Source organism: Oncorhynchus kisutch, linkage group LG14 (genome assembly GCF_002021735.2).
Source record: "Oncorhynchus kisutch isolate 150728-3 linkage group LG14, Okis_V2, whole genome shotgun sequence".
Classification (NCBI taxonomy): Eukaryota; Metazoa; Chordata; class Actinopteri; order Salmoniformes; family Salmonidae; genus Oncorhynchus; species Oncorhynchus kisutch.
Window position 1 is genome coordinate 4,067,667 of NC_034187.2, and position 24,917 is coordinate 4,092,583.

At 45.1% G+C, this 24,917-nt stretch overlaps 1 protein-coding gene across 2 annotated transcripts in view; it reads left to right on the forward strand.

The window, feature by feature from the left end:
- LOC109904620 (papilin) overlaps positions 1-22,403 on the forward strand; it is a 61,105-nt gene extending 38,702 nt beyond the window's left edge. For both annotated transcript variants that reach the window (XM_031787661.1, XM_031787662.1), the window contains 8 exons: positions 8,719-8,923; positions 10,331-10,507; positions 11,235-11,385; positions 11,495-11,575; positions 13,190-13,391; positions 15,425-15,500; positions 20,860-20,980; positions 21,222-22,403. In XM_031787661.1, coding sequence (XP_031643521.1) covers positions 8,719-8,923; positions 10,331-10,507; positions 11,235-11,385; positions 11,495-11,575; positions 13,190-13,391; positions 15,425-15,500; positions 20,860-20,980; positions 21,222-21,628 — 1,420 coding nt within the window. In that variant the 3' untranslated portion in view covers positions 21,629-22,403. The remainder of the gene's footprint in view (positions 1-8,718; positions 8,924-10,330; positions 10,508-11,234; positions 11,386-11,494; positions 11,576-13,189; positions 13,392-15,424; positions 15,501-20,859; positions 20,981-21,221) is intronic.
- The last annotated feature ends 2,514 nt before the right edge of the window (positions 22,404-24,917 follow it).

The window sequence follows — 24,917 nt, forward strand, 5'->3', positions numbered from 1 at the left end:
TGGCTGATTTATTTTGATTTTCCCATGATGTCAAGCAAAGAGGCACTGCGTTTGAAGGTAGGCCTTACATCCACAGGTACACCTCTAATTAACTCAAATTATGTAAATTGCCTATCAGAAGCTTCTAAAGCTATGACATCATTTTCTGGAATTTTCCAAGCTGTTTAAAGGCAGAGTCAACTTAGTGTGTGTAAACTTCTGAACCACTGGAATTGTGATACAGTGAATTATACGTGGAATAATATGTCTGTAAACAATTGTTGGAAAAATTACTTGTGTCATGCACAAAGTAGATGTCCTAACCAACTTGCCAAAACTATAGTTTGTTAACAAGAAATTTGTGGAGTGGTTGAAAAACAAGTTTTAATGACTCCAACTGTATGTAAACCTCCTACTTCAAGTGTTTATCAGTATGTCTGGGTGTTTGGTATTCAGAAAGAGTTTTAATGACTCCAACCTGTGTGTAAACTTCCTACTTCAAGTGTTTATCAGTATGTCTGGGTGTTTGGTCCTCAGAAAGAGTTTTAATGACTCCAACCTGTATGTAAACTTCCTACTTCAAGTGTTTATCAGTATGTCTGGGTGTTTGGTATTCAGAAAGAGTTTTAATGACTCCAACCTGTATGTAAACTTCCTACTTCAAGTGTTTATCAGTATGTCTGGGTGTTTGGTATTCAGAAAGAGTTTTAATGACTCCAACATGTGTGTAAACTTCCTACTTCAAGAGTTTATCAGTATGTCTGGGTGTTTGGTCCTCAGAAAGAGTTTTAATGACTCCAACCTGTATGTAAACTTCCTACTTCAAGTGTTTATCAGTATGTCTGGGTGTTTGGTCCTCAGAAAGAGTTTTAATGACTCCAACCTGTATGTAAACTTCCTACTTCAAGTGTTTATCAGTATGTCTGGGTGTTTGGTCCTCAGAAAGAGTTTTAATGACTCCAACCTGTATGTAAACTTCCTACTTCAAGTGTTTATCAGTATGTCTGGGTGTTTGGTCCTCAGAAAGAGTTTTAATGACTCCAACCTGTATGTAAACTTCCTACTTCAAGTGTTTATCAGTATGTCTGGATGTTTGGTATTCAGAAAGAGTTTTAATGACTCCAACCTGTATGTAAACTTCCTACTTCAAGTGTTTATCAGTATGTCTGGGTGTTTGGTCCTCAGAAAGAGTTTTAATGACTCCAACCTGTATGTAAACTTCCTACTTCAAGTGTTTATCAGTATGTCTGGGTGTTTGGTATTCAGAAAGAGTTTTAATGACTCCAACCTGTATGTAAACTTCCTACTTCAAGAGTTTATCAGTATGTCTGGATGTTTGGTATTCAGAAAGAGTTTTAATGACTCCAACCTGTATGTAAACTTCCTACTTCAAGTGTTTATCAGTATGTCTGGATGTTTGGTATTCAGAAAGAGTTTTAATGACTCCAACATGTATGTAAACTTCCTACTTCAAGTGTTTATCAGTATGTCTGGATGTTTGGTATTCAGAAAGAGTTTTAATGTCTCCAACCTGTGTGTAAACTTCCTACTTCAAGTGTTTATCAGTATGTCTGGATGTTTGGTATTCAGAAAGAGTTTTAATGACTCCAACATGTATGTAAACTTCCTACTTCAAGTGTTTATCAGTATGTCTGGATGTTTGGTATTCAGAAAGTATTCATAAAGTATTTTTCCATATTTTGTTGTTACATTCTGAATTTAAATTATTAGATTAATTTGAGAGTTTGTGTCACTGGCCTAAACACAATACCCCATAATGTCAAAGTTGAGTTAGGTTTTTAGAAATGTTTACAAAATCATTCAAAATGAAAAGCTGAAATGTCTTGAGTCAATAAATATTCAACCCTTTTGTTATGGCAAGCCTGTAACGGTTCTCTTGTGGTGAAGGAGAGTCGGACCAAAATGCGAATGTAGATTGCGATCCATGTTTAATAAACAAATGTAAAACACGAATCAATTATAAACACTACAAAACAAATAACGTAACAAACGTAATGAAAACCGAAACAGCCTATACTTGCGTAAACTAACACAGCGACAGGACCAAAGACACTAAGGACAATCACCCACAAAACCCAACACAAAACAGGCTACCTAAATATGGTTCCCAATCAGAGACAATGACTAACACCTGCCTCTGATTGAGAACCATATCAGGCCAAACATAGAAATAGACAAACCAGACACACAACACAGAATGCCCACCCAGCTCACGTCCTGACCAACACTAAAACAAGGAAAACACATACGAACGATGGTCAGACCGTGACAAAGCCTAAATAAGTTCAGTAGGAAATATTTGCCTAACAAGTCACATGGACTAACTCTGTAAAAATGTGCTCAACAAGTCACATAATAAGTTCCACGGACTCACTCTGTGTGGAATAATAGTGTTTATCATGATTTTTTAATGACTCTCTGTATCCCACACATACAATTATCTGTAAGGTCCCTCAGTCGAGCAGTGACTTTCCACCACAAAGACCAGGGAGGTTTTTCAATGCCTCGCAAAGAAGGGCACCTATTGGTAGATGTGTAAAAATAGAAAAGCAGACATTGAATATCCCTTTGAGCACGAGGAAGTTATTAATTACACTTTGGATGGTGTATCAATACACCCAGTCACTACAAAGATACAGGTGTCCTTTCTAACTCAGTTGCCGGAGAGGAAGGAAACTGCTCAGGGATTTCAACATGAGGCCAATGATGACTTTAAAACAGTCACAGAGTTTAATGGCGGTGATAGGAGACTCTGAGGATGGATCAACAACATTGTAGTTACTCCACAATACTAACCTAATTGACTGAGTGAAAAGAAGGAAGCCTGTACAGGTACAAAATATTCCAAAACATGCTTCCTGTTTGCAACAAGGCACTAAAGTTAAACTGAAAAAAATGTGGACAGGAAATTCATTTAAAGTTCTGAATACAAAGTGTTATGTTTGGGGCAAATCCAACACATCACTGAGTTCCACTTTTCATATTTTCAAGCATGGTGGTGTCTGCATCATGTTATGGGTATGCTTGTTATTGTTAAGGACTGGGGAGGTTGTTTAGGATAAAAATAAATGGAATAGAGCTAAGCACAGGTATAGGTCTAGAGGAAAACCTGTCTCAGTCTGCTTTATACCCTGATGAAGACAGCTTGGCTGTCAAAACGTCGGTAATTACATTTTTGCATCTGAGCGCCTTCAAGTTTTCTACTCCGCTAGCCAGCACCTCGCCTAAATAGGTGTGCGTTTCTTTTTTCTTCTAGATCAGTCTGCTTTCCAACAGAAACTGGGAGACACATTTCAGGAGGACAATAAACCTAGAGCACAAGGTCAAATATACACTGAATTGAATGTTCCTGAGTGGCCTAGTAACAGTTTAGACTTGAAAATCTATGGCAAGACTTGAAAATGGCTGTGTAGCCAACCAACTTGACAGAGCTTTTACAAAATAATAATGTGCAAATATTGTACAATCCAGGTGTGAAAAGCTCTTCGAGACTTACCCAGAAAGACTCACAGCTCTTAGAGACTTACCCAGAAAGACTCACAGCTCTTAGAGACTTACCCAGAAAGACTCACAGCTCTTAGAGACTTACCCAGAAAGACTCACAGCTCTTAGAGACTTACCCAGAAAGACTCACAGCTCTTAGAGATTTACCCAGAAAGACTCACATTTCCAACATGTATTGTCTCAGGGCTGTGAATACTTATGTAAATGATTATGGGGTATTGTGTATAGACAGGTGAGAAATCTATTTACATTTTAGGCTGTAATACAAGAACATTTGGAAAAAGTCAAGGGGTATGAATACTTTCCGAAGGTACTGTAGTTGTGTATATATCAGTATTAACCCCAGTAGAGTACTAGTGTGTATATATCAGTATTAACTCAGTAGAGTACTAGTGTGTATATATCAGTATTAACTCAGTGGAGTACTAGTGTGTATATATCAGTATTAACCCCAGTAGAGTACTAGTGTGTATATATCAGTATTAACTCAGTAGAGTACTAGTGTGTATATATCAGTATAGACACCAGTAGAGTACTAGTGTGTATATATCAGTATTAACTCAGTAGAGTACTAGTGTGTATATATCAGTATTAACTCAGTAGAGTACTAGTGTGTATATATCAGTATTAACTCAGTGGAGTACTAGTGTGTATATATCAGTATTAACCCCAGTGGAGTACTAGTGTGTATATATCAGTATTAACTCAGTAGAGTACTAGTGTGTATATATCAGTATAGACACCAGTAGAGTACTAGTGTGTATATATCAGTATTAACCCCAGTAGAGTACTAGTGTGTATATATCAGTATTAACTCAGTAGAGTACTAGTGTGTATATATCAGTATTAACTCAGTAGAGTACTAGTGTGTATATATCAGTATTAACTCAGTGGAGTACTAGTGTGTATATATCAGTATTAACCCCAGTGGAGTACTAGTGTGTATATATCAGTATTAACTCAGTAGAGTACTAGTGTGTATATATCAGTATAGACACCAGTAGAGTACTAGTGTGTATAAATCAGTATTAACCCCAGTAGAGTACTAGTGTGTATATATCAGTATAGACACCAGTAGAGTACTAGTGTGTATATATCAGTATTAACTCAGTAGAGTACTAGTGTGTATATATCAGTATTAACTCAGTAGAGTACTAGTGTGTATATATCAGTATTAACTCAGTAGAGTACTAGTGTGTATAAATCAGTATTAACCCCAGTAGAGTACTAGTGTGTATATATCAGTATAGACACCAGTAGAGTATTAGTGTGTATATATCAGTATTAACTCAGTAGAGTACTAGTGTGTATATATCAGTATTAACCCCAGTAGAGTACTAGTGTGTATATATCAGTATTAACTCAGTAGAGTACTAGTGTGTATATATCAGTATAGACACCAGTAGAGTACTAGTGTGTATATATCAGTATTAACCCCAGTAGAGTACTAGTGTGTATATATCAGTATAGACACCAGTAGAGTACTAGTGTGTATATATCAGTATTAACCCCAGTAGAGTACTAGTGTGTATATATCGGTATAGACACCAGTAGAGTACTAGTGTGTATATATCAGTATAGACACCAGTAGAGTACTAGTGTGTATATATCAGTAAAGACCCCAGTAGAGTACTAGTGTGTATATATCAGTATTAACTCAGGAGAGTACTAGTGTGTATATATCAGTATTAACTCAGTAGAGTACTAGTGTGTATATATCAGTATTAACTCAGTAGAGTACTTGTGTGTATATATCAGTATTAACCCCAGTAGAGTGCGAGTGTGTATATATCAGTATTTACCCCAGTAGAGTACTAGTGTGTATATATCAATATAGACCCCAGTAGAGCACTAGTGTGTAAATATCAGTATTAACCCCAGTAGAGTACTAGTGTGTATATATCAGTATTAACTCAGTAGAGTACTAGTGTGTATATATCAGTATTAACCCCAGGAGAGTACTAGTGTGTATATATCAGTATTAACTCAGTAGAGTACTAGTGTGTATATATCAGTATTAACTCAGCAGAGTACTAGTGTGTATATATCAGTATTTACCCCAGTAGAGTACTAGTGTGTATATATCAGTATAGACCCCAGTAGAGCACTAGTGTGTAAATATCAGTATTGACCCCCAGTAGAGTACTAGTGTGTATATATCAGTATTTACCCCAGTAGAGTACTAGTGTGTATATATCAGTATTTACCCCAGTAGAGTACTAGTGTGTATATATCAGTATTTACCCCAGTAGAGTACTAGTGTGTATATATCAGTATTTACCCCAGTAGAGTACTAGTGTGTATATATCAGTATAGACACCAGTAGAGTACTAGTGTGTATATATCAGTATAGACACCAGTAGAGTACTAGTGTTTATATATCAGTATTAACTCAGTAGAGTACTAGTGTGTATATATCAGTATTAACTCAGTAGAGCAGTAGTGTGTATATATTAGTATTAACTCAGTAGAGTACCAGTGTCTAGGGGCACTATGTTGCTATGTGTTGCTATGTGTATGTATATGATCACAGGAAACCTCTGTCAGCTAACTGTCTGTTTTATGTGTATTCAGCACTGCCTGTTGACTTTAGTGTGTTAAAGTCTAGCCTAACCAGTGAGGGGTAGTAACCTGGAATAGCCCTCCTGATTAGTTGCTTGCTTTGAGGTTTGTAGCATCAGCTTATGACTGTGGTGTGGATAGCTGCGGGTGGAGGGGGCCTGGGGTTGTGGTGTGGGTAGCTATGGGTGGAAGGGGCCTGGGGTTGTGGTGTTGGTAGCTGCAGGTGGAGGGGCCTGGGGTTGTGGTGTGGGTATCTATGGGTGGAGGGGGCCTGGGGTTGTGGTGTGGGTAGCTGTGGGTGGAGGGGGCCTGGGGTTGTGGTGTGGGTAGCTATGGGTGGAGGGGGCCTGGGGCTGTGGTGTGGGTAGCTGTGGGTGGAGGGGGCCTGGGGCTGTAGTGTGGGTAGCTGCAGGTGGAGAGGTTTGTGGCTACAGTACTGAGTCTGACCAGGAATAGAATAGCTTCTAACCCTCAGACATGTTTGTACACTCAGAGACACGCCATTGGACAGGGCTGTCAAACTCACTTCCTGGAAGGCCGAGTGCCTGCTGGTAGTTTAATCCTTTCCATTTGTGTCCAATGACGACCTAGACAACCAGGTGAGGGGAGGTCCTAACTCATTAATAAAGACCTAGACAACCAGGTGAGGGGAGGTCCTAACTCATCAATGAAGACCTAGACAACCAGGTGAAGGAAGTTCCTAACTCATTAATGAAGACCTAGACAACCAGGTGAAGGAAGTTCCTAACTCATTAATGAAGACCTAGACAACCAGGTGAGAGGAGGTCCTAACTCATTAATGAAGACCTAGACAAGCAGGTGAGGTGAGGTCCTAACTCATTAATGAAGACCTAGACAACCAGGTGAGAGGAGGTCCTAACTCATTAATGAAGACCTAGACAACCAGGTGAGGGGAGGTCCTAACTCATTAATGAAGAACTACACAACCAGGTGATGGGAGTTCCTAACTCATTAATGAAGACCTAGACAACCAGGTGAGGGGAGGTCCTAACTCATTAATGAAGAACTACACAACCAGGTGATGGGAGTTCCTAACTCATTAATGAAGACCTAGACAACCAGGTGAGGGGAGATCCTAACTCATTAATGAAGACCTAGACAACCAGGTGAGAGGAGGTCCTAACTCATTAATGAAGACCTAGACAACCAGGTGAGAGGAGGTCCTAACTCATTAATGAAGATCTAGACAACCAGGTGAAGGAAGTTCCTAACTCATTAATGAAGACCTAGACAACCAGGTGAAGGAAGTTCCTAACTCATTAATGAAGACCTAGACAACCAGGTGAAGGAAGTTCCTAACTCATTAATGACGACCTAGACAACCAGGTGAGGGGAGGTCCTAACTCATTAATAAAGACCTAGACAACCAGGTGAGGGGAGGTCCTAACTCATCAATGAAGACCTAGACAACCAGGTGAAGGAAGTTCCTAACTCATTAATGAAGACCTAGACAACCAGGTGAAGGAAGTTCCTAACTCATTAATGAAGACCTAGACAACCAGGTGAGGTGAGGTCCTAACTCATCAATGAAGACCGAGACAACCAGGTGATGGGAGGTCCTAACTCATCAATGAAGACCTAGACAACCAGGTGAGAGGAGGTCCTAACTCATTAATGAAGACCGAGACAACCAGGTGATGGGAGGTCCTAACTCATCAATGAAGACCTAGACAACCAGGTGAGAGGAGGACCTAACTCATTAATGAAGACCTAGACAACCAGGTGAGAGGAGGTCCTAACTCATTAATGAAGACCTAGACAACCAGGTGAGAGGAGGTCCTAACTCATTAATGAAGACCTAGACAACCAGGTGAAGGAAGTTCCCAACTCATTAATGAAGACCTAGACAACCAGGTGAAGGAAGTTCCTAACTCATTAATGAAGACCGAGACAACCAGGTGATGGGAGGTCCTAACTCATCAATGAAGACCTAGACAACCAGGTGAAGGAAGTTCCTAACTCATTAATGAAGACCTAGACAACCAGGTGAGAGGAGGTCCTAACTCATTAATGAAGACCTAGACAACCAGGTGAGAGAAGGTCCTAACTCATTAATGAAGACCGAGACAACCAGGTGATGGGAGGTCCTGACTCATCAATGAAGACCTAGACAACCAGGTGAGAGGAGGTCCTAACTCATAAATGAAGACCTAGATAACCAGGTGAGAGGAGGTCCTAACTCATTAATGAAGACCTAGACAACCAGGTGAGGGGAGGTCCTAACTCATTAATGAAGAACTACACAACCAGGTGATGGGAGTTCCTAACTCATTAATGAAGACCTAGACAACCAGGTGAGGGGAGGTCCTAACTCATTAATGAAGACCTAGACAACCAGGTGAAGGATGTTCCTAACTCATTAATGAAGACCTAGACAACCAGGTGAGAGGAGGTCCTAACTCATTAATGAAGACCTAGACAACCAGGTGAAGGAAGTTCCTAACTCATTAATGAAGACCTAGACAACCAGGTGAGGTGAGGTCCTAACTCATTAATGAAGACCTAGACAACCAGGTGACACTGGGCCCTCCATGAATTGAGTTTGACTCCCTGCCATAGGAGTTTACAGCCGTGTCTCAGGGCTAAGTAACATCAAAACGTTAACCTCTGTCTCTCTTTACATCCTGTTAGCTGGACAACAGGTGAGTGGAACGCATGCTCAGTGTCGTGCGGCGGTGGTTCCCAGGTGCGCAGCGTGCAGTGTGTCTCCCATGATGCATCGGGGCCCCGCGTGGTGGAGGACGGCGTCTGTGCAGCCTACACTCCAGCCCCGCCCACCCTGCAGACCTGTAGCATGCAGCGGTGTGCCTCCTGGAGGGCCTCTGGCTGGAGCTTGGTAGGTACTGAAGCTGAGCAGCGGAGCGATGGGGGTTGACTAATGAGAGAGTCATACGTAGATTGTCACCATGGTTGGAGTGAATTCCTTAAACTATTGTATTCGTCAATTGTTTGTATGTCTCTCTTTGAATGTTCTGTACATATAGCACATCCATTTATTTAAAGAACAGACAATAATTAATGACTCAAATCCAATTGAATCCAATCTAATCCAATTTAATCTGATCCAATCTAATCCAATCTAATTTAATCTAATCCAATCTAATCCAATTAATCTAATCCAATTTAATCTGATCCAATCTAATTTAATCCAATCTAATCCAATTTAATCTAATCCAATCCAATTTAATCTGATCTAATCCAATCCAATTTAATCTGATCCAATCTAATCCAATCTAATCCAATCCAATCCAATCCAATCCAATTTAATTCAGTCAATTTACCTGAATTGACAGCATTGAAGTGGAATTCACCCCAACCCTACTAGTCCCATTTTTTCAGTCTGACTGGTTCTCTCCCGGGTTCAGTCTGACTGGTTCTCTGCCGTGTTCAGTCTGACTGGTTCTCTGCCGTGTTCAGTCTGACTGGTTCTCTGCCGTGTTCAGTCTGACTGGTTCTCTGCCGTGTTCAGTCTGACTGGTTCTCTGCCGTGTTCAGTCTGACTGGTTCTCTGCCGTGTTCAGTCTGACTGGTTCGCTGCCGTGTTCAGTCTGACTGGTTCTCTGCCGTGTTCAGTCTGACTGGTTCTCTGCCGGGTTCAGTCTGACTGGTTCTCTGCTGGGTTCAGTCTGACTGGTTCTCTGCCGGGTTCAGTCTAATTGTGGTGTGTTAATCTGTCGTGTTCTGTCTAACTGTGGTGTGTTAATCTGTAGTGTTCTGTCTAACTGTGGTGTGTTAATCTGTAGTGTTCAGTCTAACTGTGGTGTGTTAATCTGTAGTGTTCTGTCTAACTGTGGTGTGTTAATCTGTAGTGTTCTGTCTAACTGTGGTGTGTTAATCTGTAGTGTTCAGTCTAACTGTGGTGTGTTAATCTGTAGTGTTCTGTCTAACTGTGGTGTGTTAATCTGTAGTGTTCAGTCTAACTGTGGTGTGTTAATCTGTAGTGTTCTGTCTAACTGTGGTGTGTTAATCTGTAGTGTTCAGTCTAACTGTGGTGTGTTAATCTGCAGTGTTCAGTCTTAACTGTGGTGTGTTAATCTGCAGTGTTCAGTCTTAACTGTGGTGTGTTAATCTGCCATGTTCAGTCTTAACTGTGGTGTGTTAATCTGCAGTGTTCAGTCTTAACTGTGGTGTGTTAATCTGCATTGTTCAGTCTAACTGTGGTGTGTTAATCTGCCGTGTTCAGTTTTAACTGTGGTGTGTTAATCTGCGGTGTTCTGTCTAACTGTGGTGTGTTACTCTGCAGTGTTCAGTAACATGTGGGACAGGGGATCAGTCCAGAGAGGTGATGTGTGTAGGAGAAGCATCAGTCCAGCTAGCAGACACCTCCTGCTCCGCCTCACTCCGCCCTGTAGCCGCCCAGCCCTGCTCCATGCCCGCATGCCTACTCGCTGTCAGCTGGCACGTTGGAGACTGGGGACTGGTGAGTGGCACAGACTGACAGACAGACGTTACAAACACATACACACACAGTTAACACACACTCAAGCTCAGACACACACATACATACACACATGCTTAAACACTCATATCATTCCTCTCCTCCTCTCCTCCCCTCCTCCTGCCCTCCTCCTAAACCTGCTACCCTCTTCCCCTCCTCCTCCCCTCTTCCTACCCTCCTACCCTCTTCCCATCCTCCTCCTCCCCTCTTCTCCTCCTCTCCTCCTCCTACCCTCTCCTCCTCTCCTCCACCTCTCCTCCTCTTCTCCCCTTATCCTCCCCTCTCCTCCTCCCCTCCTCCTCTCCTCCTCTCCTGTCTCCTCTCCTCCTCCCCTCCTCCTCTCCTCTCCTCCTCCTCTCCTGTCTCCTCTCCTCCTCCCCTCCTCTCCTCCTCTCCCGTCTCCTCTCCTCTCCTCCTCTCCCGTCTCCTCTCCTCTCCTCCTCTCCCGTCTCCTCTCCTCTCCTCCTCTCCCGTCTCCTCTCCTCCTCTCCCGTCTCCTCTCCTCTCCTCCTCTCCCGTCTCCTCTCCTCCTCCCCTCCTCCTCTCCTCCCCTCCTCCTCTCTTCCTCTCCCGTCTCCTCTCCTCTCCTACTCTCCCGTCTCCTCTCCTACTTTCCTCCTCCTCTCCTCCCCTCCTCTCCCATCTCCTCTCCTCCTCCCCTCCTCCTCTCCTCCCCTCCTCCTCTCCTCTCCTCCTCTCCCATCTCCAGTGCTCTAAGAGCTGTGAGTCAGGTCTGCGTGAGCGCCAGGTGATGTGTTCTGACAGAGAGAGGAACCTGTACCCAGTGGAACGTTGTAACTATGTCCCCAAACCCCTCACATTGGAGACCTGCAACACACAGCCCTGCTACCACCCACAAGGTGAAAACATGCTGTCTCTCTGTGTGTGTGTCTCCATCTCTCTGTCCAATGACCCCCAGTCTACTATAGCTGGCTATATATTTATGCCTGTCTCCATCTCTCTGTCCAGCGACCCCCAGTATGCAGGATCCCAGAGGACATGACAACACACAGTATGGTTTCACTCCCTACATGCCAGACCACGCCACAGGTAGCTGACTCATTCTTTCATCCTTCTGTCCACTTGTCCTTGTCCTTTCATCCATCTGTCTATCTGTCCAAGTCAACTTGTCCTTGTCCTTTCATCCATCTGTCTATCTGTCCAAGTCAACTTGTCCTTGTCCTTTCATCTATCTGTCCATGTCAACTTGTCCTAATCTACTTCTACTCACCATCTGTCCATCTTTTCACTGCCCCCACTAATTATCCTGTTGTGACGGACAAGTTTTCGGGGGTCCGTGGGCTTTGTCGGTCTGATTCAAATATGTGTGAGTGAGCGCCGGTCTGGACTGTGTGATATCTCTCTGCTGTGTGTTCTCTATGTGACTAGTTCTCTGTGTGATCTGTCATCATGTTGCTGTGCTGTTGATAGTTTGTTCATGCTGTGTGTTCTCTCACTGTGGTTCTACTAACAGTAGTCATTACTGTAATCCAGTCTCTTTCTGCCCTGACCTCTGCCCCCTGACCTCTATGTGAGCTGTACTCTCTGACAAGACTGATGTTTAACTCTGACAGCAGCTCTCCTTCCATTGACATGTTCAACCCTGACCCCTGGCCCCTGACCTCTGACCCCTGTGTGAGCTGTATTCTCTGACAGCAGCTCTCCTTCCATTGATGTGTTCTACCTTAACCCCTAACCCCTGACCCCTGTGTGAGCTGTACTCCCTGACAGCAGCTCTCCTATTGATGTGTTCTACCCTGACCCCTGGCCCCTGACCTCTGATCCCTGTGTGAGCTGTACTTTCTGACAGCAGCTCTCCTTCCATTGACATGTTCTACCCTGACCCCTAACCCTTAACCCCTGACCCCTGTGTGAGCTGTATTCTCTGACAGCAGCTCTCCTTCCATTGATGTGTTCTACCCTGACCCCTAACCCCTAACCCCTGACCCCTGTGTGAGCGGTACTCTCTGACAGCAGCTCTCCTTCTATTGATGTGTTCTACCCTGACCCCTGGCCCCTGACCTCTGATCCCTGTGTGAGCTGTACTTTCTGACAGCAGCTCTCCTTCCATTGACGTGTTCTACCCTGACCCCTAACCCTTAACCCCTGACCCCTGTGTGAGCTGTATTCTCTGACAGCAGCTCTCCTTCCATTGGTGTGTTCTACCCTGACCCCTGACCTCTGATCCCTGTGTGAGCTGTATTCTCTGACAGCAGCTCTCCTTCCATTGGTGTGTTCTACCCTGACCCCTGACCCCTGATCCCTGTGTGAGCTGTATTCTCTGACAGCAGCTCTCCTTCCATTGGTGTGTTCTACCCTGACCCCTGACCCCTGTGTGAGCTGTATTCTCTGACAGCAGCTCTCCTTCCATTGGTGTGTTCTACCCTGACCCCTGACCTCTGATCCCTGTGTGAGCTGTATTCTCTGACAGCAGCTCTCCTTCCATTGGTGTGTTCTACCCTGACCCCTGATCCCTGTGTGAGCTGTATTCTCTGACAGCAGCTCTCCTTCCATTGGTGTGTTCTACCCTGACCCCTAACCCCTGACCCCTGACCCCTGACCCCTGTGTGAGCTGTACTCCCTGACAGCAGTTCTCCTTCTATTGACCGTTCTCCCTTCTCCCACTCTCACCAAGGTCCCCATGTAATCCAATGTTTCTGTCAGTCCACAGACCAGACAGTGTTGACCCCCAGACCAGCACAGTGTACCACCCTCACGGCTTCGGGCCGGCCCAACACTGTAGCCAGTCCTACTACGGCTGCTGCCCAGATGGCGCAACGGCAGCTGGGGGGGCAGGGGGTCTAGGCTGCCCACAGGTGTCCCGCTGGGCTCCACGCCCCGAGCAGGCTTTCTGCACAACCACCAGGTAGACCACACACACGCACACACACAGCTCTGGGGTCTAGAATGGGGTCTACCGTACCAGCCTACATACATTTTGGTCAACATGGGCGTGGGCACAGTTCTCTGCTCAAACTCTCCCTCCCTCTCTCTCTCTGTCTCTCTCTCTGTCTGTCTGTCTGTCTGTCTGACTAAATCCCCCCTCTCTGTCTGTCTGACTAAATCCCTCCCTCGCTGACTGACTAAATCCCTCCCTCTCTGACTGTCTGACTAAATCCCTCCCTCTCTGACTGTCTGACTAAATCCCTCCCTCTCTGACTGTCTGACTAAATCCCTCCCTCTTTGACTGTCTGACTATATCCCTCCCTCTCTGTCTGTCTGACTAAATCCCCCCTCTCTGACTGTATGACTAAATCCCCCCCTCTCTGTCTGTCTGACTAAATCCCTCCCTCTCTCTCTGACTAAATACCTCCCTCTCTGTCTCCTCTGACTAAATCCCTCCCTCTCTGTCTGTCTGACTAAATCCCCCCTCTCTGTCTGTCTGACTAAATCCCTCCCTCTCTGTCTGTCTGACTAAATCCCTCTCTGTCTGACTAAATCCCTCTCTGTCTGACTAAATCCCTCTCTGTCTGACTAAATCCCTATCTGTCTGACTAAATCCCTCTCTGTCTGACTACATCCATCCCCCTCTGTCTGTCTGACTAAATCCCAGACTCTCTGTCTGTCTGACTAAATCCCTCCCTCTCTGTCTGTCTGACTAAATCCCTCCCTCTCTGTCTGTCTGACTAAATCCCTCCCTCTCTGTCTGACTAAATCCCTCCCTCTCTGATTGTCTGACTAAATCCCCCCTCTCTGACTGTCTGACTAAATCCCCCCCTCTCTGTCTGTCTGACTAAATCCCTCTCTGTATGACTAATTCCCCCCTCTCTGTCTGTCTGACTAAATCCCTCCCGCTCTGTCTGTCTGACTAAATCCCTCTCCGTCTGACTAAATCCCCCTCTGTCTGATTAAATCCCCCCCCTTTGTCTGTCTGACTAAATCCCACCATCTCTGTCTGTCTGTCTGACTAAATCCCTCCCTCTCTGTCTGTCTGACTAAATCCATCTCTGTCTGCCTAAATCCCCCCCCCCCCCTCTGTCTGTCTGACTAAATCCCCCCCTCCCTCTCTGACTGTCTGACTAAATCCCTCCCTCTCTGACTGTCTGACTAACCCCCCCCCCCCCCTCTCTCTGTCTGTCTGACTAAATCCCTCCCTCCCTCCCTGTCTGTCTGACTAAATCCCCCCTCTCTGTCTGTCTGACTAAATCCATTCCTCTCTATTTGTCTGTCTGACTAAATCCCTCCCTCTCTGTCTGTCTGTCTGACTAAATCCCCCCCTCTCTGTCTGTCAAACTCCCTCCCTCCCTCTCTGACTGTCTGACTAAATCCCTCCCTCTCTGACTGTCTGACTAAATCCCTCCCTCCCTGACTGTCTGACAAAATCCCTCCCTCTCTGTCTGTCTGGCAAAATCCCTCTCTGTATGACTAATTACCCCCCCCCCCCTCTCTGTCTGACAAAATCCCCCCCGCTCTGTCTGTCTGACTAAATCCCCCTCTGTCTGACTAAATCCCCCCCCCTTTGTCTGCCGGACTAAATCCCTCCCTCTATGTCTGTCTGTCTGACTAAATCCCTCCCCCTCTGTCTGTCTGACTAAATCCCTCTCTGTCTTACTAAACCCCTCTCTGTCTGACTAAATCCCTCTCTGTCTGACTAAATACCCCCCCCCCCCCCCCCCCCCCCCCCCCTCTGTCTGTCTGCCTAAATCCCTCCCTCCCTCTCTGACTGTCTGACTAAATCTCTCCCTCTCTGACTGTCTGACTAAATCCCCCCTCACTCTCTCTGTCTGTTTGTCTGTCTGTCTGACTAAATTCATCCCTCTCTGTTTGTCTGTCTGACTAAATCCCTCCCTCTCTGTCTGTCTGTCTGTCTGTCTGTCTGTCTGACTAAATCCCCCCCCCTCTCTGTCTGTCTGACTAAATCCATCCCTCTCTGTTTGTCTGTCTGACTAAATCCCCCAGGTATGGATGTTGCAGGGATGGTGTGACTGTATCACAGAGGCCCAACAGGGAAGACTGTCTGGAATATGTTCCTCAAGTAAGGACCTGTACTTCCTCTATCCTATAACCTCCTCTCTGAGCCCCTCTCTATCCTATAACCTGCTCTCTGAGCCCCTCTCTATCCTATAACCTCCTCTCTGAGCCCCTCTCTATCCTATAACCTCTCTGAGCCCCTCTCTATCATATAACCTCCTCTCTGAGCCCCTCTCTATCCTATAACCTCCTCTCTGAGCCCCTCTCTATCCTATAACCTCCTCTCTGAGCCCCTCTCTATCATATAACCTCCTCTCTGAGCCCCTCTCTATCCTATAACCTCCTCCCTGAGCCCCTCTCAATCCTATAACTCCTCTCTATCAAAACCTCATGTCTCTCTCTCTCTCTCTCTCTCTCTCTCTCTCTCTCTCTCTCTCAAAACCGTATGTCCCTCTCTCTCTCTATCAAAACCTCATGTCCCCCTCTCTTTCTCTCGCTCTCTCTCTATCAAAACCGTATGTCCCTCTCTCTCTCTCTCTCTCTCTCTCTCTCTCTCTCTCTCTCTCTCTCTCTCTCTCTATCAAAACCTTATGTCTCTCTCTCTCGCTCTCTCTATATCAAAACCTTGTTTGTCTCTCTCTCTCTCTCTCTCTCTCTCTCTATCAAAACCTTATGTTCCCCCTCTTTCCATATCCAAGGTAAGTTGCCAGCTAGCATTAAACTTATCTTATAAAAAAACAATCAATCTTAACATAATCACTAGTTAACTACACATGGTTTATGATATTACTAGGTTAACTAACTTGTCCTGCGTTGTATCATCAAAGCACAGCCTACTTCGCCAAACGCCAAACGGGGGATGATTTAACAAAAGCGCACTCGCAAAAAAAAGCACAATCGTTGCACGAATGCACCTAACCATAAACATCAATGCCTTTCTTAAAATCAATATCAAATCAAATGTATTTATAAAGCCCTTCTTACATCAGCTGATATCTCAAAGTGCTGTACAGAAACCCAGCCTAAAATCCCAAACAGCAAGCAATGCAGGTGTAGAAGCACGGTGGCTAGGAAAAACTCCCTAGAAAGGTCAGAACCTAGGAAGAAACGTAGAGATGAACCAGGCTATGAGGAGTGGCCAGTACTCTTCTGGCTGTGCCGGGTGGAGATTATAACAGAACATGGCCAAGATGTTCAAATGTTCATAGATGACCAGCATGGTCAAATAATAATAATCACAGTGGTTGTAGAGGGTGCAACAGGTCAGCACCACAGGAGTAAATGTCAGTTGGCTTTTCATAGCCGATCATTAAGAGTATCTCTTCCCGCTCCTGCTGTCTCTAGAGAGTTGAAAACAGCAGGTCTGGGACAGGTAGCACGTCCGGTGAACAGGTCAGGGTTCCATTGCCGCAGGCAGAACAGTTGAAACTGGAGCAGCAGCACGGCCAGGTGGACTGGGGACAGCAAGGAGTCATCATGCCAGGTAGTCCTGAGGCATGGTCCTAGGGCTCAGGTCCTCCGAGAGAGAGAAAGAAAGAGAGAAAGAGAGAATTAGAGAGAGCATACTTAAATTCACACAGGACACCGGATAGGACAGGAGAAGTACTCCAGATATAACAAACTGACCCTAGCCCCCCGACACATAAACTACTGCAGCATAAATACTGGAGGCTGAGACAGGAGGGGTCCACTAGAGGGATATCTTCAACCACCAACTTACCATCCTGAGACAAGGCCGAGTATAGCCCACAAAGATCTCCGCCATGGCACAACCCAAGGGGGGGCGCCAACCCAGACAGGAAGATCAATACACAGAAGTACAGTGGGTAAAAAAATTATTTTGTCAGCCACAAATTGTGCAAGTTCTCCCACTTAAAAAGATGAGAGAGGCCTGTAATTTTCATCATAGGTACACTTCAACTATGACAGACAAAATGAGCAAAAAAATCCAGAAAATCACATTGTAGGATTTTTCATGCACAAAGTAGATGTCCTAACCGACTTGTCAAGACATTTGTAGAGTGGTTGAAAAACGAGTTTTAATGACTCCAACCCAAGCATATGTAATCTTCCGACTTCAACTGTACATATAAAAATCGTCCGATGTAATATAGTATTGGCTTTTTTTGGTCCTCCGATTATCGGTATCGCCACTAAAAAAATCATATTCAGTTGACCTCTAGTTGACCTCTAGTTTAGTGTGTTTCAATTGTCCCAGAAGTGGTTCTATTCTATGGATTCTTCAGTTACATTGAGCTGATTTCTGATGTGCTGTTCCTTCTTTTTCAGAAATATTGTATATTTCTGTATTGTTTTAGTGATTCACCATAGTGTAGGCTCATGTTTTCTGGGTCTCTGTTTTTGGTTGGATAGGTTTCTCAATTTCTTTCTTAGGTTCTCGCATTCTTCATCAAACCATTTGTCATTGTTGTTCATTTGCTTGACATTTCTAGATTGATTAGGGAAGCTGAGAGGTCAAATATACGGTTTAGGTTTTCTACTACCAAGTTTACACCTTCACTATTACAGTGAAATGTTTTGTCCAGGAAGTTGTCTGAAAGGGATTGAATGTGTTGTTGCCTAATTGTTTTTTGGTATGTATCCACACTACTTTCCTTCCATCTATAGCATTTCTTAATATTATTCAGTTCCTTTGGCTTTGATGCCTCATGACCATTCTGTATACTTCCGGCCCTTCTTTGGACACTGTGTTAACAACCCTCCAGGCAAGCTTCAATGCCATATAACTCTCCTTCCGTGGCCTCCAATTGCTCTTAAATACAAGTAAAACTAAATGCATGCTCTTCAACCGATCGCTACCTGCACCTACCCGCCTGTCCAACATCACTACTCTGGACGGCTCTGACTTAGAATACGTGGACAACTACAAATACTTAGGTGTCTGGTTAGACTGTAAACTCTCCTTCCAGACCCATATCAAACATCTCCAATCCAAAGTTAAATCTAGAATTGGCTTCCTATTTCGCAACAAAGCATCCTTCACTCATGCTGCCAAACATACCCTTGTAAAACTGACCATCCTACCAATCCTCGACTTTGGCGATGTCATTTACAAAATAGCCTCCAATACCCTACTCAACAAATTGGATGCAGTCTATCACAGTGCAATCCGTTTGATCACCAAAGCCCCATATACTACCCGCCATTGCGACCTGTACGCTCTCGTTGGCTGGCCCTCGCTTCATACTCGTCGCCAAACCCACTGGCTCCATGTCATCTACAAGACCCTGCTAGGTAAAGTCGCCCCTTATCTCAGCTCGCTGGTCACCATAGCATCTCCCACCTGTAGCACACGCTCCAGCAGGTATATCTCTCTAGTCACCCCCAAAACCAATTCTTTCTTTGGCCGCCTCTCCTTCCAGTTCTCTGCTGCCAATGACTGGAACGAACTACAAAAATCTCTGAAACTGGAAACACTTATCTCCCTCACTAGCTTTAAGCACCAACTGTCAGAGCAGCTCACAGATTACTGCACCTGTACATAGCCCACCTATAATTTTGCCCAAACAACTACCTCTTTCCCAACTGTATTTAATTTTTATTTATTTATTTATTTTGCTCCTTTGCACCCCATTATTTTTATTTCTACTTTGCACATTCTTCCATTGCAAAACTACCATTCCAGTGTTTTACTTGCTATATTGTATTTACTTTGCCACCATGGCCTTTTTTGCCTTTACCTCCCTTCTCACCTCATTTGCTCACATTGTATATAGACTTGTTTATACTGTATTATTGACTGTATGTTTGTTTTACTCCATGTGTAACTCTGTGTCGTTGTATCTGTCGAACTGCTTTGCTTTATCTTGGCCAGGTCGCAATTGTAAATGAGAACTTGTTCTCAACTTGCCTACCTGGTTAAATAAAGGTGTTCTCAACTAGCCTACCTGGTTAAATAAAGGTGTTCTCAACTAGCCTACCTGGTTAAATAAAGGTGTTCTCAACTAGCCTACCTGGTTAAATAAAGGTGTTCTCAACTAGCCTACCTGGTTAAATAAAGGTGTTCTCAACTAGCCTACCTGGTTAAATAAAGGTGTTCTCAACTAGCCTACCTGGTTAAATAAAGGTGTTCTCAACTAGCCTACCTGGTTAAATAAAGGTGTTCTCAACTTGCCTACCTGGTTAAATAAAGGTGTTCTCAACTAGCCTACCTGGTTAAATAAAGGTGTTCTCAACTAGCCTACCTGGTTAAATAAAGGTGTTCTCAACTTGCCTACCTGGTTAAATAAAGGTGTTCTCAACTAGCCTACCTGGTTAAATAAAGGTGTTCTCAACTAGCCTACCTGGTTAAATAAAGGTGTTCTCAACTAGCCTACCTGGTTAAATAAAGGTGTTCTCAACTAGCCTACCTGGTTAAATAAAGGTGTTCTCAACTAGCCTACCTGGTTAAATAAAGGTGTTCTCAACTAGCCTACCTGGTTAAATAAAGGTGTTCTCAACTAGCCTACCTGGTTAAATAAAGGTGTTCTCAACTAGCCTACCTGGTTAAATAAAGGTGTTCTCAACTAGCCTACCTGGTTAAATAAAGGTGTTCTCAACTAGCCTACCTGGTTAAATAAAGGTGTTCTCAACTAGCCTACCTGGTTAAATAAAGGTGTTCTCAACTAGCCTACCTGGTTAAATAAAGGTGTTCTCAACTAGCCTACCTGGTTAAATAAAGGTGTTCTCAACTAGCCTACCTGGTTAAATAAAGGTGTTCTCAACTAGCCTACCTGGTTAAATAAAGGTGTTCTCAACTAGCCTACCTGGTTAAATAAAGGTGTTCTCAACTTGCCTACCTGGTTAAATAAAGGTGTTCTCAACTTGCCTACCTGGTTAAATAAAGGTGTTCTCAACTAGCCTACCTGGTTAAATAAAGGTGTTCTCAACTAGCCTACCTGGTTAAATAAAGGTGTTCTCAACTAGCCTACCTGGTTAAATAAAGGTGTTCTCAACTAGCCTACCTGGTTAAATAAAGGTGTTCTCAACTAGCCTACCTGGTTAAATAAAGGTGTTCTCAACTAGCCTACCTGGTTAAATAAAGGTGTTCTCAACTAGCCTACCTGGTTAAATAAAGGTGTTCTCAACTGGCCTACCTGGTTAAATAAAGGTGTTCTCAACTAGCCTACCTGGTTAAATAAAGGTAAAATAAATAAATAAATAAATACATTTGAGTATTGCTCTGTTCAAGTAGACTGTGATTTTGCTGTGATCTGATAGGGGTATCTCTCTCTCTCTCTCTCTCTCTCTCTCTCTCTATCTCTCTCTCTCTCTCTCTCTCTCTCTCTCTCTCTCTCTCTCTCTCTCTCTCTCTCTCTCTCTCTCTCTCTCTCTCTCTCTCTCTCTCTCTCTCTCTCTCTCTCTCTCTCTCTCTCTCTCACTGGCTCTTACTGTCTCACTCTCTTCCTCTCTCCTCCTCCCAGGCTCCTCCTCCAGCTGAGAACAGTATCCAGTGTCGCCTGACCACCTACGGGTGCTGTTTCGACCGTATGTTCGTAGCCGCAGGTCCCAATGGAGAGGGCTGCCCCAACCCACCATACAACGGTAGGACAGGGGAGGGGGATGAGGGAATGGTAGGAGGGGGGGAGCGAATGAGAGGAGTGGGAGGGGAGCGGGAGAAGGGAACGAGGGGAGGAGGGAGAAGGGAACCGGAGGAGGGTGAAGGGAAGAGAGAATAGGTGCGGTGAGGAAGGGAGAGGGGTATTATCTCTGCTCGATAGAAAGACAGTAGCGGAGAGAAGGAGTAAAGGAGAGAAGTGTGACATGTCTTCCTGTTTCTTTGTAGTTCCCAGAACCACCTGTTCTCTGCCCAAGGCGGCCGGCTCCTGCAGTGGCTGGACGGGCCGATACTTCTACGACGTCACCGCCTCCAGGTGCTCCCACTTCTGGTACGGCGGCTGCCACGGCAACAACAACAACTTCCTGACGATTGTCGAGTGCCAAAGGACGTGCCCCGGTGCCCAGGTCAACCAGATGAGCCAATCAATCCAGACGATTCAGCTGAGTCATCCCAGTCAGCCGGGAACAGGTCAGGACATGAGCAAGGTCTTGACGGTGCAGCGCGGCAGCTCAAGGGGCTCAACCGGCGGGCGCCAGGGGACCAGCGCTGCCGACCACGCCCACCGGGCCAGAGTTCATGTCCGCCGCCCCGCCCCCTACGGCGTCCTGCACACCCACCCTGCAGCGAGGTAAGAACCCGAGGACCGTCCAGGGGCGTCTAGCCATGCCCACCCCTGCTGCCTCTGCTCGCTGCCCCGCCCGCGCGCTGCCCCGCCCACAGCCCCGCCCACAGCCCCGCGCGCTGCCCCGCCCACAGCCAGCCGCCTGGCTAGGTGACGCTTCAACCCTGAGAAGGAAGCTGAGATGAGCCAGTGAGAAACAAAGAAGCTTAACAACATCCGACGGACCAAAGACAGACTTACACACACACACACACACACACACACACACACACACACACACACACACACACATACATAAACACACACACACACGCACACACACGCACACACACACGCACACACACACACGCACACGCACGCATACGCGCACAGACACACACACACACGCACACGCGCACACACACGCACGCACGCACGCATACATACATACATAAACACACACACACACACACACGCACGCACGCATACATACATACATAAACACACACACACACACACACCAATACTGTATATATCAACCTCAAAGCCCACTATCGCCACACTGCGCTACCACAGATACCTCTCTCACACAGCGACACACATGCTTGACCTATAGCTTTTATAACTTTTCATCTTGACTATAATCCCAGATGTTGTTTACCTGACAGCGGCCATATTGGACAGTGCCATCTATACCTCTGTTGTCCCATAGATGAATCATATTTACTGTCCATGTCATGAGTCATCGCCACGTCTGTGTGACTTTCTGGTGTCATTCAATAAAACTAATATGTCATTCAATAAAACTAGTAAAGAGTCTTCTCTTCCTTTTATCTGTGTGTTGGTCTGTCTGTGTATCTGTCTGTGTGTTGGTCTGTCTGTGTATCTGTCTGTGTGTTGGTCTGTCTGTTTATCTGTCTGTGTGTTGGTCTGTCTGTTTATCTGTCTGTGTGTTGGTCTGTCTGTGTGTTGCTCTGTCTGTATATCTGTCTGTGTGTTGGTCTGTCTGTGTATCTGTCTGTGTGTTTGTCTGTCTGTGTGTTGGTCTGTCTGTATATCTGTCTGTGTGTTGGTCTGTCTGTGTATCTGTCTGTGTGTTGGTCTGTCTCTGTATCTGTCTGTGTGTTGGTCTGTCTGTATCTGTCTGTGTGTTGGTCTGTCTGTGTGTTGGTCTGTCTCTATATCTGTCTGTGTGTTGGTCTGTCTCTATATCTGTCTGTGTGTTGGTCTGTCTGTATATCTGTCTGTGTGTTGGTCTGTCTCTATAAATCTGTCTGTGTATCTGTCTGTGTGTTGGTCTGTCTCTGTCTATCTGTGTGTTGGTCTGTCTCTATATCTGTCTGTGTGTTGGTCTGTCTCTATATATCTGTCTGTGTATCTGTCTGTGTGTTGGTCTGTCTCTGTCTATCTGTGTGTTGGTCTGTCTCTATATATCTATCTGTGTGTTGGTCTGTCTGTGTGTTGGTCTGTCTCTATATCTGTCTGTGTGTTGGTCTGTCTGTGTGTTGGTCTGTCTCTATATCTGTCTGTGTGTTGGTCTGTCTCTATATCTGTCTGTGTGTTGGTCTGTCTGTCAATCTGTCTGTGTGTTGCTCTGTCTGTATATCTGTCTGTGTGTTGGTCTGTCTCTATATCTGTCTGTGTGTTGGTCTGTCTCTATATATCTGTCTGTGTGTTGGTCTGTCTCTATATATCTGTGTGTTGGTCTGTCTGTATATCTGTCTGTGTGTTGGTCTGTCTGTATATCTGTCTGTGTGTTGGTCTGTCTCTATATCTGTCTGTGTGTTGGTCTGTCTATCTGTGTGTTGGTCTGTCTATCTGTGTGTTGGTCTGTCTATCTGTGTGTTGGTCTGTCTTTATATCTGTCTGTGTGTTGGTCTGTCTATCTGTGTGTTGGTCTGTCTGTATATCTGTCTGTGTGTTGGTCTGTCTATCTGTGTGTTGGTCTGTCTCTATATCTGTCTGTGTGTTGGTCTGTCTATCTGTGTGTTGGTCTGTCTCTATATCTGTCTGTGTGTTGGTCTGTCTATCTGTGTGTTGGTCTGTCTCTATATCTATCTGTGTGTTGGTTTGTCTTTATGTCTTTATGTGTGTTGGTCTGTCTCTGTTTATCTGTGTGTTGGTCTGTCTCTGTCTATCTGTGTGTTCGTCTGTCTCTATATCTATCTGTGTGTTGGTCTGTGTCTGTCTATCTGTGTGTTGGTCTGTCTCTGTCTATCTGTGTGTTGGTCTGTCTCTAGGTCTATCTGTGTGTTGTAACCGAGAACAGATTATTTTTACGTGCTTCAGCACTCAGTGGTCCCGTTCTGTGAGCTTGTGTGGTCTACCACTTCGCGGCTGAGCCGTTGTTGCCCCTAAACGTTTCCATAACAGCACTTACAGTTGACAGGACAGCTCTAGCAGGGCAGAAATTTGACGAACTGACTTGTTGGAAAGGTGGCATCTTATGACGGTGCCACGTTGAAAGTCACTGAGCTCTTCAGTAAGGCCATTCTACTGTTTGTCTATGGAGATTGCATGGCAGTGTGCTCGATTTTATACACCTGTCAGCAACGGGTGTGGCTGAAATAGCCAAATCCACTAGTTTGAAAGGGGGGTCCACATCAACATCAACATGGGCTGGTCCAGGTGAGTTATATAGTGGTGTCTGGGGTCAACATCAACGCGGGCTGGTCCAGGTGAGTTATATAGTGGTGTCTGGGGTCAACATGGGCTGGTCCAGGTGAGTTATATAGTGGTGTCTGGGGTCAACGTGGGCTGGTCCAGGTGAGTTATATAGTGGTGTCTGGGGTCAACATCAACATGGGCTGGTCCAGGTGAGGTATATAGTGGTGTCTGGGGTCAACGTGGGCTGGTCCAGGTGAGTTATATAGTGGTGTCTGGGGTCAACATCAACATGGGCTGGTCCAGGTGAGGTATATAGTGGTGTCTGGGGTCAACGTGGGCTGGTCCAGGTGAGTTATATAGTGGTGTCTGGGGTCAACGTGGGCTGGTCCAGGTGAGTTATATAGTGGTGTCTGGGGTCAACATCAACGCGGGCTGGTCCAGGTGAGTTATATAGTGGTGTCTGGGGTCAACATGGGCTGGTCCAGGTGAGTTATATAGTGGTGTCTGGGGTCAAAGTGGGCTGGTCCAGGTGAGTTATATAGTGGTGTCTGGGATCAAAGTGGGCTGGTCCAGTTGAGTTATATAGTGGTGTCTGGGGTCAACATCAACATGGGCTGGTCCATGTGAGTTATATAGTGGTGTCTGGGGTCAACATCAACGTGGGCTGGTCCAGGTGAGTTATATAGTGGTGTCTGGGGTCAACATGGGCTGGT